The following is a 15,903-nucleotide window of genomic DNA, read 5'->3' on the forward strand; positions in this document are numbered from 1 at the left end:
TGTTTCTTGGTTGATGGGGGTTTACGCTGCTGTGTGAGGAACGAAAGGCGAGAGTGCTGTTTTGACTTAGGACTACATCTTTCGGGAAGGGTGCCAATTCAGGGAAATGCAACGAAAATTGGTCAGACTATAAATGCTAATAACTTGGCCAATAATCAATGGATTTTTATTATTTTTATTTCGATCGTTTCACCAGTGTTATAAGATTTGTGTGGTATGTCACACATTATAATTGTTAAATATTTAAACAGTTAACAATGAAGAAATATAGGAATATTCAAATTTCCTATTTTTTCTTCGACCGCAAGGTGCCCACCCCTAACACAGCCATCAGAAAGTTGATCCCTAACGACACAAGCCGAAGCCGCACAATCATTCAACGTTACACGTTGGACGGTTCGACCTCGGAATTGTTTTTTTGCAGCGTGGATATCGTAGTATTCCTAGCAGCTCAATGCAAACACGTCACAACAATGAGAAATATCCAGACGCAGACGCAAATCGGTCCAGGGAAATAGAAAAGCTGCACTTACCGTCGTGAGATCCGCCGCCGTGGTCCGTAGGTTATCTTTGCCTAACACGTACCTAAAATTCCGTCGAACATCCAGCTCATCGGAGTAACTGTGATCCGTGGATATCAGTAGAATTTGAACTTTGCAATCAGTAGGAATTGTTCAATTTATCAGTCACCCATAAAAATTTAATGAAACAAACGGCCTTTTTCAAGACCAGCAATAAATCTGTACATAAGAGCTCTAGTTTATTTTAAATAAAATTTGTGTAGTAGGGGGGTAATTTTTTTTTTGGGGTTATCTGGGGTATTTTTTGGGAACTGTTTTATCTGGCGTTTTATGTCGTCTTTTTGGATTATAATGGGGTGCAAATCAAAAAATACGTTACAACGTTTATAATATGGTCATTTATTAATGAAATTCAATTTTAATTACATCATTTTATTCAGGTTGAATGTAAGATATATAAATATGCTAGTTGGTTATTAATCGTTACTTGTTAAAAATAGATCAAAGTGTTTAGCCGCAATCAACCAATCACGTGCTCGCTCGCTATGATTATTGAGAGAGACAAGCTGGTACCACTCAATACTCAATATCATTTTTGTCTGCTTTTTTTCTATTCATTCACCAACAGCAGCAAAATACAAAAAAGAAGGGGCATAGAATGCTAATCTAAATGCTTAAGTAAGGGAAACGAATAAAGTTCGACTGCAGTCTGTCAGACTGCTGAGTGATAAAAGGGGGGTGTTCGTTGCGTTATGCATATACTGAAAACGAAATTAACTCATTCCATTATTATATGAAACATTACATGCTGGGTACGGGAGGGTCCACCAGGCTTCATGTTTTTAATATTTCGTGAAAGAGGGCTGGCTCTTCTCCACACTCATTTGGACATCCTCTAGTTGGATGGCCTGTTTTGTGACCGGTTGTATGATCCTGTTGTTGGAAGGAGATTCTCATTAATCCTGGTGATGCACGTGGGTTATGTTGCCTATATATTCACCCAAACCGGTTTTGGCCCTTCATACAATGGCAGGTTGAGTACAATTAGTGGTTATCAATTGATCAAGTCGAACAGCGAGGATAATCCACAGTCTACCGACACATGTCTTGCAGTTTGTGGTAGTTCCATATGCTATCATCATATCATAATCTTTTGTTTCTTCTCCAGCGTTTTGTCAGTTTTCCTGGTTGTTTTAAATTAAGCATAAAATGAATCAAAGTTGCCGCTAGATTAAATGGGTAGTTATACTACGACATCATCATTTTTCGAGGAACTTATCTTTATTTCTGCATCCTAAGTCCATAATATTTGTCTATTTTTTAATGATCTTAATCGCGCTCAGTAAGTTTTTCAGGATTTCCTTAGAATCATTCTCCTCTCAGAGCTCTTTGCAGTATTCCTCTAAAATAAACATGTGATTTTCAATGGTATTTCTCAGAAATATATATAACAGTCCAGAAATTATCTTATAACATTCCGAAAACTCACGACATTCACTCTAAGGTTATTTTCGGATTGTTAATTATTTTCCCAAGAATTCGTTTTCACAGAACTTTCCTTCAGATTCAAAAATCGATTAAATATTTGGCAAACAAAGAAGCTGCCTCTCGGTCAAAACCACTAGAGGAACATCGTAGTGGAATTCTGATCTAGCTAAGCTCGTGTAGAGACGAGGGCACGTAGAATGCTGTTAACAGAACAGTAACACACATATTATCAGAGCTTCAGCGAAAGTGGAGAGAGGATCAATGATCTTGCAACGCCGACTAAAGAGCATACTGATTCAGGACTATTGTTCATCTTCGATTTGAAAACACACATATTACAGTAATCAAAACAAATCTTAAAGTACTTTTTATTATGAATATCAAGAGTTGATTGTATGTTATCCATGTACAATATTATATTAAAAGCAGATTATAAAGAAAACTTTGCAATGATTTTTATTTCACGATATCTAAAAACGAGACATATTCATCTTAGCGCAGCGTAATAGGTTCTTATGTTCGAGCTAAATTGCATCATGGGCATAAAGCTAACTGTTTCACTACTTTCGTGCATTATATAATCGTTTCAGTAAGCTCTGTGCACTAGAATCATACTAACCTTATGTCACAACTTGTTAAAGTTTCGTTCTGCCATATTTTGTGTACGCATGTAATTATCGGCATGTTTACATTCTAAAGGCCGCCGGCAGCGAAATTGTTGTCCACGACTTGTATGAAGTTAAAAGTTTCCCTTGCAGGCCATCTGTTGATTGTTATGGTACAGTTGTCATATTTGTTTTTGTTGTAGGTTTTCTCTTCTACTAATTGACACGATTTGGAGACAATTTGAAATATTCTGTTCATGTTCTCTGCATACACGAGTTCGATAATATTGATTACAATATAATAAAAATACAAGAGATGCTAGGCATCATTGTTCACCTTCAGTGGGATTTAATCATAATGCCTTACTTAAATCTTGGCATGTGCTCGTTTCTATCAAACTATTTTTTTTTTAATCGAATATCAGAGATTAAAATTTTTGTGGACGAATTTGTTTGCAAAAAGTGCACGTTATGGAACAAGAGTTTTTTTTTTTTGTTAAAATGCGCAAAAAAGACCTATGAAGATTTCATCTTACATAATTGAAGTATGCTGAGTTATCTTAGCCTTTAATTGCGAAGGTAAATTAGTGTTTGAATGCTACATTAGGCAAAATTTCACGTACGAGAATCGTGATTTATTCAAACTTTGATTCCGGCAAAAGATCGTACCAAGCCTTAACACCTTGTGGCGATACAATATCTGGATCATTCAAAGTAAGTTTTTGCTGCAATACAAAAAGAAAGAATTAGTCAACATTCGGGTAAATTATTCGGCAAGTTTCATACCATGCCAATCACAGGACTTCCGAAGAATCCCTTCTGGGTGCAAACGGTAATCTCCAGCTCCGAGCTAATCAACTCGGCATTGGAAATGACGTACTCAAAAGTGGCATCAAAAACAGGATCGCAGTTGTCTTTAACTACGTTGGTTTTCCGTTTGGATTCCTTGGAGCGACCAGGAAGTAAGTATAGTTTGACGTATGGATCCGGGATATTCGTTGGATCCTTCTGCGGGATGTTGCTGATTTTATGGATGATCACAAGCAATCGTTGGCGCTGAACACTGAATGCAACAGTAAGTTGAATACGGCCTAGCCCAGAGGAACCAACCGAAGAAGTAGTGCTCGGACTACGGCGCAGCAGTTCTGTTCCATTTTCACTCAGATTAGGGCTTCTCGGAGGAGTAGCCATCATGACCGTATTCAGTGTGGACATGACGAATGGTTCTTCCTGAATAGACATTTGGTCGACAATTCCGGAAGAAGTTGATTTGCGTGATTCCTGTTTCTTGATGGAACTAGCTACAACCGGTTCTGAAGTTGTTGACTCAGCCACTGTGGCAGGGGCCGTTCTGATGGAACTAGACCTTGAAAGAGTACTTTCTCCCCCATAACCTTCCGAAGTTGAAGTTTTGTCAGAAACAGCATCATCGACTACGTCACTAGCCCGCTTCAAAATACGTAGCGACAAGGACATAATAATTTTAGTTTCTGGACCCGATTTTTGCAACTGGAAAGGCTGGGACATTAGCTCCAGATTCTTCTTTTCCATCAGTGTGCTGAGAATGAACATCAATGTGCCCAATGTGTTGCCAGTCTTCTGATCAACCACTTTCAACTGCAGCGTATCGTTGTCAGGGTTTCCCACCAAGAAGGTGAACCCTTGCTCCCACACCGGAGCGTCAGTCCTCATTTGGATGCTAGTTTGCTCGGTTTTCTTGCCAACGCTCAGGATCATGTATGGATCTGGCTGGCTTTGCTGACGTGCTTGCTGTTTTATTAAAATGAAAAGAGAAGAAATTTCGATTATTATAGATTCCCCAAATGCAATTCTGACATCATTTCATTAAAATAATTGATCGTTCTCAAACGCTATGCATGCGTCTTTAAAAGCCGCTCCGAGGAATCCAGATCTAGTGGTATGTGAAAAAATATGGATCCTTGTAACTTTGATAAACGGACTCGTTTGAAACACGCAAAAGACTTCTACAAGGCGATGGTCTTTCCTCACTCCTGTTCAACATTGCACTAGAGAAAGTGTTATTAAACATGTTAGGCACAATCTTCAATAATTCCAGACAGTTGATCTGCTTCGCTGACGACGTGGATAGCGTTGTTGCAGGCGGTGGCGGAGAAGCTTAGCAGGCTGAGACGTGAAGCATAAAAGGTTGGATTAAAGGTGAATATGTCGAAGAGAAAGTATCTGGAACCGAACGTGATAAAGCTCACATAGGCAGAAGTGTGATAAACGACGGAGATGAGTTCGAGGTGGGGGATTAATTTGTGTAACTCGGTTGATGACGTCTGATAACAACTGCAGCAGAGACATTCGGACGCATTATTGCCAGAAGTCGTGCTTATATTATGGACTCCACAAGACCCTAAGGTCTAGTAAACTTGCTCTGTATTAAGTGTACCATGTGCACTTTGCTCATAAGACCGTCAGTTCTCTATGGGTACGAGACATGGACAATGCTCGAGGAGGACCTGCAATTACTGAGGGTTTTAGAACGACGTGTGCTTAGGATCATCTTTGGTGGGCATATGAAAACGGTGTATGGACGGAAATAATGAACCACGAGCTTGCGCAACTCTATGGTGAATCCAGTATCCAGAGAATCGTTAAAGCAGGAAGGGTACAATGGGCGGGACACGATATAAGACTGCCAAACAACAATCCCGCAGAAATGGCGTATCCGGGAGTGAGCTAGGTGTTTAGACCAAGTGGACCAAGATCTAGGAAATGAGGGATGCTCTCAAAATTGGCGAAAAGTAGCCACAAACCGAGTTATTTAGTTACCACAAATTGTACAGCAGAGCAGTTCCACACATCAATAGAATAATATATATCTCGTGAACGATTTGTTTGATCGAGATGCTGTCTTTGAAGAAGCTGCGGACAAGTATTGTGCCTTCCAAGAAAAAATATACACTGTAAAAAATTATATATATTTTTTCAAAAAAATCAAAATTATCAAAAGAAAATTAAAATTACTCAAATTGCATTTTTTTTTAAATTATTTTTTTACATTAATTTTGTATTTTAGATAAAGTAATACCTACTGACATTGTGCATTTGCTGGGCAAATCATAAACAAAAAAGTTATGAATTATTGAAGGAATTATTATTTTGCAAAATACCACCTACAGTTATCGAATATCTTTGAAATAGTGTTAATATTAAAAAACATTAAATTTACAACAAAAAAGCTCATAATGCTTAAATGCCCAAAGTTGTTATTTTTGCGATACTCGTAGGTTAAAATTCAATTATCGCATAATTTGAGCAATTTTCGCTTTATTGAGATGTTATTCGTGAGTGTTCAATCTTGAAAATATTTTTAACAAAAAGCCCAATTAGTTTCCTTAAACTTTGCTGTTCTCAGTTTTTTAATCATACGCATGAGCTAAGATATAATTAATTATGAGTAAGAGACGGTATGGGAAAAGTGTATTTTTCTGTTTGGTCCCATATACGGCTAGTTAGTTTAAATGGGCCTCCCTTAGCTCAGTCGGTAAAGGCGCAGCTACAAAGCAAAACCATGCTGGAGTTGGCTGGGTTCGATTCCCGGTCCGGTCTAGGAATTTTTCGGGTTGGAAAATTTCTCGACTTCCCTGGGCATAGAAGTATGATTGGACTTGCTTGCCACACAATTATACCAATGCAAAAATGGTACAGGCATCGAAAACTCTCAATTAATAACTGTGGAAGTGCATCAGAACACTAAGTTGAGAGCACACAATAAGCTAATATGTGATATGCGATAAGCTTGAAATGCGAAGAAGAAGAAGAAAAATGTTTCGAATTCGGGAAAAGCGCAGAGAGTAGTTTTAATCATTATATTATCCTATCAAAGCTACCCGCATTATCAAAGATACCCCGTTTTACGGTTTTCTTAATTTCAACTCCGCCTCTAATCATCAAATTTGTGCTTCAAACAGCGACCGTAAAACCTGGTCAAGTAAACAAACTGTCGATATCACTATGATGATGATGATGATGGTCCCACCTCTTACCCCTACAAAGGTTTGAGCTGGACGAGTTATCTTTAAAATAATTAAATATAAACATTTTAACCAGGTTTGCAAACAAAATCCAGCTGGTTACAATTACAGATATAAATGTCCTGTTAAATATGCTATAGGCATCAACCAAAAACATTCAAAGGTGTAACTAGTTATCAAAAGTCCAAGTATAGTCCTCGACAATACTTCCATTTACACGTGACCTGGGATTTACACGTTTAAGCTTCCGCAGTGCCAGGACTATATCCAAGGAAACGACTTCCAGCCAATCCTTTACTAATTCAAGGCTTTTGCCACAATTTCCACGTATTAGTCATTTATACCTGTATTCCGCGCGCGAGGCTCAAACCATTGTAGACTACTCAAAGCTATTTTTACTATTACTACTACAAAATCAAAAAACTAAAAATCCATCATCACCATCGAGGCAAACCATGTAGTTTTTTGTATATGCTACACAAATTACTAAAATGTCTTTATGACAGTCTCCATACAAAATAATCCGTTAGTGATAACTTTGTCAAGATACATAATTTATCCATTCATAAAAATTTAACTGCTCAATAAACAGCTTTTACATGTGAAATGCAGCGTCTCTTGAATTCTGTAAGTGTAGTTGCACGCTTGATGTTCATGGGCATGCACAGCAAAAAAATAATTTTGATATCATGTCAAAGTGGATGCACTACAATCATGTCGAAAATATGGTGTAATATTACTTGCTAAAAAGGACAAAATTATCATTAATACAATGCATGAACTGACATTACGCTGCTTTTACTGCATTTGTTTATTTGTGTGGTCATAAAAATTACATGAAATTTTCGACATGATTGTAGTGCATCCACTTTGATGTGATATCAAAATTATTTTTTTGCTGAGTGGGGTTTATCGGCACCGAGAAATGCAACTGCTGCTGTGTCCACAGCTGAAAGCGAACTGCAATCCTGTAAGTCTATGTTGATCCTGCTAAGTACTCGAAAATAATTCGGACTTCCGAGATCATCCCAAAAAATAATATATCCACAAATGTTTAGCTTTTTGTACTTTAACAGCTTAATTCTAACAAAAAGTTTCTTAAAATAAACCTGAAAAAAATTGGAAATAAACGGGATAAGTTTCCTAATCAACTATCAGATTTAAAACCCAAGTTATTTATTATTTGTGATGTGTTGAACTCTTTGCAAAAGCAATTTTATGGACTGGTGGATGTAAGACACACATAAGCATAATTGAATGTGTTTCAATGTTTGCGTTTAAGGCTTTAAATGACCGCAATTCGAAAACACGCATCATGTTTTTAAAGGTTAATTTCAAAGATGAATTTTCGAAAAGAAGTAGGAAAGAGCGTTACCTCGTCGTAATCGCCCATTTACGTTCTATCGAGCAGAAATCATCAATAATGTCAATGATTTCACCATGCACAAAACAATAATACGTTTATTCCGATCCGTTAGTTTATAAGCCACAACATGAAGCGTATTACAGCGCATTGTATGAATATTTACACTCATTGTTCTTAAAACAAAAGAAGCGTTCCTAGCGAATCCCCCCTTTCTACGTTTATGAGTAAGACGAAGAAAATCTAATGGCGTTTCAATGCGTTAGGACGGAATTGAAACTCGTAGGATGAATTTAGAATCAAGAAGCAGAGTTAGATTTTTAATAATATCTCAACATTGTTTGACTCTTTATCAAATCCAACGGCACGTATGGAAAGGTGAATAAATTTAGAAGTTATCTTTGATAAAAACATTCCATGTTTTGTTCAAACCCTTTCAAAAAGAGAGGTAAAGTGCGAGATGTGCTTAGTAGGACGGAAATTAGATCAAAAACCCTATCTGCTTTTGTAAACAAAGATTCAAACGTCAGTTTGTCGAGATTTTAGGCTCACCAACGCATACCATCATGTTGAGGAAACTTTATTATACCTGATGGTGGTGTTAATATGTGTGGGTGTGCTAAGAATTTCGAAATTTTAACGTTTGAAACATTCTTGACAATAGCAGATACGTCTTTTTCAAACTTCATCCTTGATTTGTCTAGAAATACGTACACTGAGGCAAATAGACTTAAGAATTTCATAAGGCTCGACTTATGAACGACACATATGTATTTCATAAGCACGACTTATGAAAGATTTTCGTCTAACATGAGGTAGCTCTTCTACGCCATTATTCATTCCATTTTCCCAAGCGTCGACAGACGAGTGGTCCAGTAACAAGACCCGTAATCTCAACGTCCATGGTTCGGTTCCAGTACACTGAGGCAAAAATAGACTTAAGAATTTCATAAGGCTCGACTTATGAACGACACATTCGATGCCTTTAGCCGTTCCATTTTCCCAGGTGTTGACAGACAAGTGGACTAGACACAGTACCCGTAATCTCAACGTCCATGGTTCGGTACCAGTCTGCTGTTCCGGTAAACTATTTTTTTGTCGACATTATTTTTCATAAGGCAAATCTATGAAATTCATATCGATTTTTTGTGGCTGAAATTCACAATTGGTTCTTATGGAATTCTAACGTTCTTTTGCCTCGGTGTATGCTCAGTTTTATTATTTTTTTTTGTTGACATTATTTTTCATAAGGCAAATCTTTGAAATTCACACCGATTTCTGGTGGCTAAAATTCATAAGTGGTTCTTATGGAATTGTTACGTACTTTTGCCTCAGTGTAATGGTCTAACTGGCATACTCAGGTTTCATGGAGAGGTTGTTTCGATAGTAACGGTCATAGGAGCACCATGGACTGAGGTTTGACCCAAAGGAGTAGCATCAAACAACTGTGCAATAATCCATGGAAGACATTGTAGTTAACGATCGATTTTATCACAACATCAATATTTACGGCCTAAGACTAGTATGTGCAAGGTAAACATAATTTAAATCAAATTATCAGTGAAACCATATACTTACGGGCAGATTTTTGGCCGAATCAATGAACACCGTCAGCAGAGCAGTGCTCATCGAGGTAACACGCAACAGTTGCGTTTCCTCCAGGGCAGCCTTCAGATCATTCTTGTCAGCGCTCAGAGTGAACCAAGTCAACCTCAGGTGCACCAATCCATGCTTGGCTTGCTCGAGTGTCAGCCACTGTAAAATGAAGATTATTGAATCCATCCAAACCGCTGAATGTCAAACAATACTTACGGTATCAATTTCTCCATTTTTGGTAACACTGCTTATCTCGACGGTAGCTCTGCAAGATGACAGGTACGAGAAAGGAAATCGACATTAGTAACGGCGTGTGAGTTCCTACTAAAACAAAGCTTATCTGCATGCCTATTGAAACTACACCGGAAGCATGGAAACATACATTGTTCAAATTAAGCTAAATAAAACTGTATTGAATTTAAAAGCTTCAAGCAATTCAAGCTGATGTTTCAATTGGTCTTGTCATCGGGAAGGGTACAATCGTTATACGAAGAAAAGGGCTTGACTAAAGGATATCTACAGAATCAATCCTAGGGGGTGAATATAAGGTGGGTCTACCGTCTACCTTCAAATTATAAAAGTACTGTTTGCACGAAAAAATAAAACAAAGATCGATTGAATTGATATGAACACTTTGAGAGCAAACCGAAAGAAGTATAGAATCTTAAAGATAGGCGTGAAGTAAAATCGATCGATTGAAAACAGTTTCAGTACAAGAACGAATCATTGTTGTTATTGTTATTTATAGAAGCGGGAATAAATGAACATAACACTTGTCTTCGAACCTGCCAAGGGGGTCGTGGTCGCCGGTTCGATCCCAGTCGAATAACTTTAAGCCAATCAAGGTTTGATGAGAAACGTCAACACAAGCCTGCAGGTAGATCACAGAGTGATTTGCAAGATTTGTTGTTTGGTTCGTTTGGGTTATGGTCAATTTTGAGTTGATCATCGTCCAGATTCAGGTGGGATGTATTTTCAATATTTTGGTAGAATTAATTGGGATTGGCGGGGTTTGTTAGTACACAGACGCGTTGGAGAGAAAAGACAAAGAACGAGAAATAGAATTTGATTAGAGATGGGTGTAAATTGCAGAAAAATATGCCAGTGAGGTAAGTACATGTTGTTTATGTTCAATAGTGGCAGTGCTTGAAGCAAACGTTAGGTTTATACTATCAGAAATGTGTTGAACAATTGTTACGATCAGTTACTTAAAAAGTACATATTTACAAATTGCTTGACAGACTGTTATGTGTCACATAGAACAATTAACATATTATACCTAATTCTAAAAAAACATAATCATCAAAAAAATTTTAGCACTTGTTTTCAATGATGTCGAAAGAAATGAAAAGACTTTTTTTACTCAGTGTCAGTCGTTTATCTTGATTTTAAACTCGTAGTAGGATTATTTCGCCTTTTGATCCAAAGCATACAAATTTACAGCTATTTGAAGCCATACTGATGTACCTTGTATTGAGGGGCGTTAGGAAGATGATTTAGACAAATTCCCCAAAAGATTTCCATAGATCATTTCATTGCTCAAGCTACGGCAAAAATGTATGAAGTAAAGCTGATATTTCGTGTTCATACTAGAAAACTAAAAAAAAAAATGAATTTGGTTATAGGTTGGATTTTATCACTCATTAAGATAATGAAGAATTTTAATGCTTGCATATGTTCTAAGCTGCCATACGTCGGTCGTGTGTATGCTGACTGCTGAGGATTCGATGTGACGAAATATTAATTAAATGGAAGTGAAGATTTCAGGACACTAATTTCCCGGCAATGAATAACATTCCTGTAATAACGCACTCTTATCTATTCTAAGATTTCAAACAAAATTCTTTTCAATGTTTCGTTATGGTTTAGTATGAGAAAGAAAACTGCCACATGGAACTCGTAAATGGTTGGTTGGATAGCGGATAACGTCAAAGCTAAAGGATTATCAGTAAAGAATGAAAAGCTAAAAACCCATCACCACCTGCCAAGATAGTCGTCATTCTGGACACCTGGGAAGCCCGGATCCCAGTCCCAAAGGTTGAGTTCGATTTCCTGCCCTAACGTTGCGTTTACCTCAGCCTACCGGAAAATCAAAAGATTAACCAAATCTATTGTGAACAATTGATGATTTGATTCAGATATTCTGTACATTCGATGGGAGGACGGACGGTCTGATGAACAACTGTTATATGATTAGCGGTAAAGCATTAGTATAAATTACTATTCAGCACCAACACATGCACTCTTGATATGGACAAGAAGTATTTTATAAGTGGTATGGAATGTCTCTTTTAAAATACTTTTAATTACCCACAACAAGCATAATCCTACCTGCACAATAACGTTACAACGTATTACTGGTTATCTACAGATAAAACATAATAAATGACCAGCCAACATATTTACAGTTAGAACAAAACCAAAAGCAAACTAGCCAATTCCCAAAAACGTTAGAACCAAGACCAAAACATGGCTGACGACAGCTCCTGATAACGTTTACTTAATCATAGGTACAAGATAACTTAACTATAAAAAATAAAAGCTTATAGAATGCAAAACCAATCTCACCTTCCCAGTAATTCATCGTCACCACCGGTGTCTTTGTCGTTGACAACGAATTGCAATTGTTGGCCGCTTTCCGCATGGATAAACGCCTTTTGATTTTATGATCATACAGTTTTGATGTGGTGATCATCGATGTTGTTTGTGTTGTTGTTGAATCGGAAGAAGAAATGTGTTGGATTGTTGGATGGTTGTAGGTGATGGTTGCGATTCGGTAGCAGTAGTGGTCGTAAGGAAGGGGCATCATATTGCAAATAAGACAAGAATAAATAAAAGAAACAACTGGTAGCTCCCTTCAGCAAGGGCATAGTTTACCTGATAAATGAAATTCCCCACCGAAATAAAAATGTAAATTTGAAATGGCTCACAAACGCATCAGCTTTGGAAGTGGCTTGATAACTGACAAGATAATACAAACTGATGAGCAAACGTCTTTTGTACAAAAATTGATAATCAATCAATAATATAAACAGCAAACAACAGAACAAAGCTTTTAAAAAATCATTGCCACACAACCAAAACTTACGCGTTTTCTAGTTCCGTTGCCATGACTGAAGGTAATAAAGGGTTCATAAAACTAAAAAATATATAAAACAAAATAAAAATGCTCGTGAAAATCATAAAAAAGTCTTTTCAGGAAGTTGGCTAGAAAACTTAACTTATGCACTTGTGTTTTAGCTAATGTTTTATTGCAGAGTGCTGCTTGTTGCAATGCATAAATAAAGGCCTGCACACATTACATCTGTTAGCGATACGTTTCGAAAAAAAAATCTATTGTTTACCTGTTAGTTTTTCCAAAACGGATGTAATGTGCATGAGCTTTGAGATTATGCTACTGATTAAGTTGTTCAACAAAGTTAATGAAATGTCAACCTCTACGCCTCAACTCCAAATGGAGATTAATTCCCTTGTGACGACGAGCCCCTGCCTCGTGCTAGCTATGAATGGGTTGTGAATTCTGTGTTTGTTTGCCGAACTTTCAACAGACTAACTATTCGGTAAATTTCATGCCTCTCGATTTATGTTTTTCGCTTTATATGACAAATGTTGCAGCTCTACAAGTTTGCAGCAACAGAACTGTAGCCACGTACAGTTGGTTCAACAATTTAAAAATAATAGATTAGAGAAATAATAGAAATATTGATACTTTGCGCTTTAATACACAGATAAAACATCTGAATTTTAATTATGAAGTTAAAAATCCTGCGTGTAACTGCATTTCATTTCCCAATGAACCAGCATCGTACAAGAAATGTTTCATACAAAGATGGACTATTGCATGAAATATCTGAAACATGTCATGAAATGTCTCAGAACATTACACAATTTATAAGGTAGACTTTATGCTTTATGCTCTTTTTATGTGCATCATATTGAACAGAAATTTACAGTACTTTTTCGAACTGTATATGCTTTGTACTGTCGCTTTTAAGCTGTAGTAGCAAATCAAACGTATTATTGATTTAAGCGCGTTGAAATCATTGATAATATTTATGTGTTCTACTCGATAGAACGGAAATAGGCGATTACGACGAACTAGATGTCTAACCTAGTTATCGGGGCTAGTTGGAAGACAAACCGGATAGGAAACTAACACCGATCAATGAGACTCTTTCACAACTATGATATCTTCAAAGAATTTGTTTATTAAATTTAGATTCTAAAAAATACAATTTTGATTAAATCAAAATTTTCCGATGATCTAAAATTACATAATGCATTAAATTATTGAAAAAAATCTTTTCAATTATTTTCCAAAGCAGTTAGAGTGGAGAACGGCATTAAAACCATACAGTGATCGGAAGATCTCAAAAACACAAGCCTTGCGAATTTCAACTCCTGCAAAATTCACCAATGGCATTTCAAGTTCAAATAATAATCGGCTGTATATTTTATAATTTTTCAGTACTCTCATTGTTTATGTATGTATAATTTCATTATTTGATGGAAAAAAGCAGTTCTACGCAAAATGAAGAATCGAAAAAACTTGACCTTTTCCGATTTGCATAAAACTATGCATAATTGTTTGTTATGGAGCATTTCCAGCCTATAACGTCAACCGGTTGGACATGAGTGTTTCCGATTTGAATGGAATATGACTCATGTGTTCGCTGCTACCAATGGTTGCAATTTTCATTTAAAGATTTTTTCTTCACAGTAACTTTTGAAAGAGGGGGTATTAAAAAAATTGATTGTATTTTTTTTTTAATCATAACAGTAAAACTATTGTTCTGATCAAAATAACATCTTTGAAGAAGTTGTAGGTAATCTTTGAGAAAAAAATACACTGATAGAAAAAACTAAGTAATTTCATATATACTTTTTCCAAAAAGACAAGATTTATACTTACAATGTTGTCCCAGACGTCATTGCAATCAGAAATGCCGTTTCTGTGCTACAATTTTTTGAAAAATATTAAGGATGCCATTTCGAAAAAATTTCGAGATACAAATTGTTGAATTTTAATAAAAATTTGAATATTGCTCATAACAAAAAATATAACAAAATTTCATACAAATCGGAACTGGAACTGCTAAAAACTAAAATTTTATAGGTGGACGGAAGTATTTTTTACCGCTTCAGGAAGTCATTATACTATTTCTCGAAAAGTTAATTCATCGGTTTTCGTAACTTACATAATTTAGATATTTCGTTCGAAACGGATTTACTTATTCACTCGGTTTACTACGCGGATGTATCTACGCGCACACGTCACATCATTTTTTCTATAACTATCTTGAAACAATACATACGGAATCCAGTGTTCAAGCGGCCAACATAGGCTAGTCCTTCTGCTGTATTGTCAAAGATAGAAGCAAAATGTATTCAATTGGGTCAAGTCTTGAAAATTAAACTGTCACGCAGTTCCAGCTTGAAACCAAAAAAAAAAATTATTAATTCATTAGGTCCGAGCTACATGTTTTTTTTTTCCAAAACAAATAAGCAGGACATCTCATATAGGGGAATTTACGTATTCTCGTCTATCTATGCAGCGTCTGCACTTCTACTAGCATTTTCTCAGCGCCACGCACATATATGATGTGTCTGTTTGTTTACATTCATCTGCTGCTTGCTTCTCTATCCATTCCAATCGACAGAATTTTTCAAAACGTTTTGAAAGCGTTTTTACAACGCTCCAAACTTCTCAGGTGAGTGTGACTATTGTCGGCAGCCTCTTTTTCTTCGGCAACCTTCCCATTAGAACTGCGTGTTAACCAGCTGTTCTATTATCGGCAACTCGAAATCAACCCGATTTTGTAGTGCGTATGCTTTATTTGAAGAAAAATGTAGCATTACTGGATTGCTCGATCGTTCAAATATAATCAGATTGAAGCTAAAAGGCTAAACAATCGTTTGGACACATTCAGGGAAGTGCGTTGATGGGAAAACATAGTGAAATTAACGTTTAAATTTTGGTTGCCGAAAACAGTCAATGGGTGCCGAAGCCAACATTTACCCTATATACTTCAAGCCGCTTGTGGAAACATGTTGGCCCAGGTTTGAAACTTACAGTACTGGACAGAATAAAGTATGCCCCACGTCATAATGTACAACGTGCAATATCTGTTTCGACACTAAATATTTACGTTTGAAATTTGTGGGAAAATTGTTGTAATTTTAGTATATTTAACAGATCTTATACCGTCACATCCTTTGAATGCATATTTATTTAGTACTATTGCATAATTGATGAAATTGTCTTTTTTACCTGGACAGAATCAAGTACGTACCAACACAAATATTTAGCTCAGTGTATTGCGTTT

General features: G+C 36.5%; 1 protein-coding gene across 8 annotated transcripts in view; it reads right to left on the reverse strand.

Annotated features, from left to right (window-relative positions):
• Positions 1-2,344: 2,344 nt before the first annotated feature.
• Positions 2,345-15,903, reverse strand: part of Esyt2 (extended synaptotagmin-like protein 2) — a 59,645-nt gene continuing 46,086 nt past the window's right edge. For 6 of the 8 annotated variants that reach the window (XM_065236514.1, XM_065236519.1, XM_065236513.1 and 3 more), the window contains 5 exons: positions 11,559-11,656; positions 9,794-9,842; positions 9,560-9,736; positions 3,401-4,384; positions 2,345-3,339 (listed from right to left, as the gene is read on the reverse strand). In XM_065236514.1, the coding sequence (XP_065092586.1) occupies positions 3,250-3,339; positions 3,401-4,384; positions 9,560-9,736; positions 9,794-9,842; positions 11,559-11,656 (1,398 nt within the window). In that variant the 3' untranslated portion in view covers positions 2,345-3,249. Of the gene's footprint in view, positions 3,340-3,400; positions 4,385-9,559; positions 9,737-9,793; positions 9,843-10,362; positions 10,449-11,558; positions 11,657-12,145; positions 12,232-15,903 lie in introns of all 8 variants that reach the window. The other 2 variants (XM_065236517.1, XM_065236516.1) reach the window with 2 other exon arrangements.

This window comes from Ochlerotatus camptorhynchus, unplaced genomic scaffold (assembly GCF_037179485.1).
Source record: "Ochlerotatus camptorhynchus isolate MF236.1 unplaced genomic scaffold, CSIRO-AGI_Acam_v1.1 ptg000554l, whole genome shotgun sequence".
Classification (NCBI taxonomy): domain Eukaryota; kingdom Metazoa; phylum Arthropoda; class Insecta; order Diptera; family Culicidae; genus Ochlerotatus; species Ochlerotatus camptorhynchus.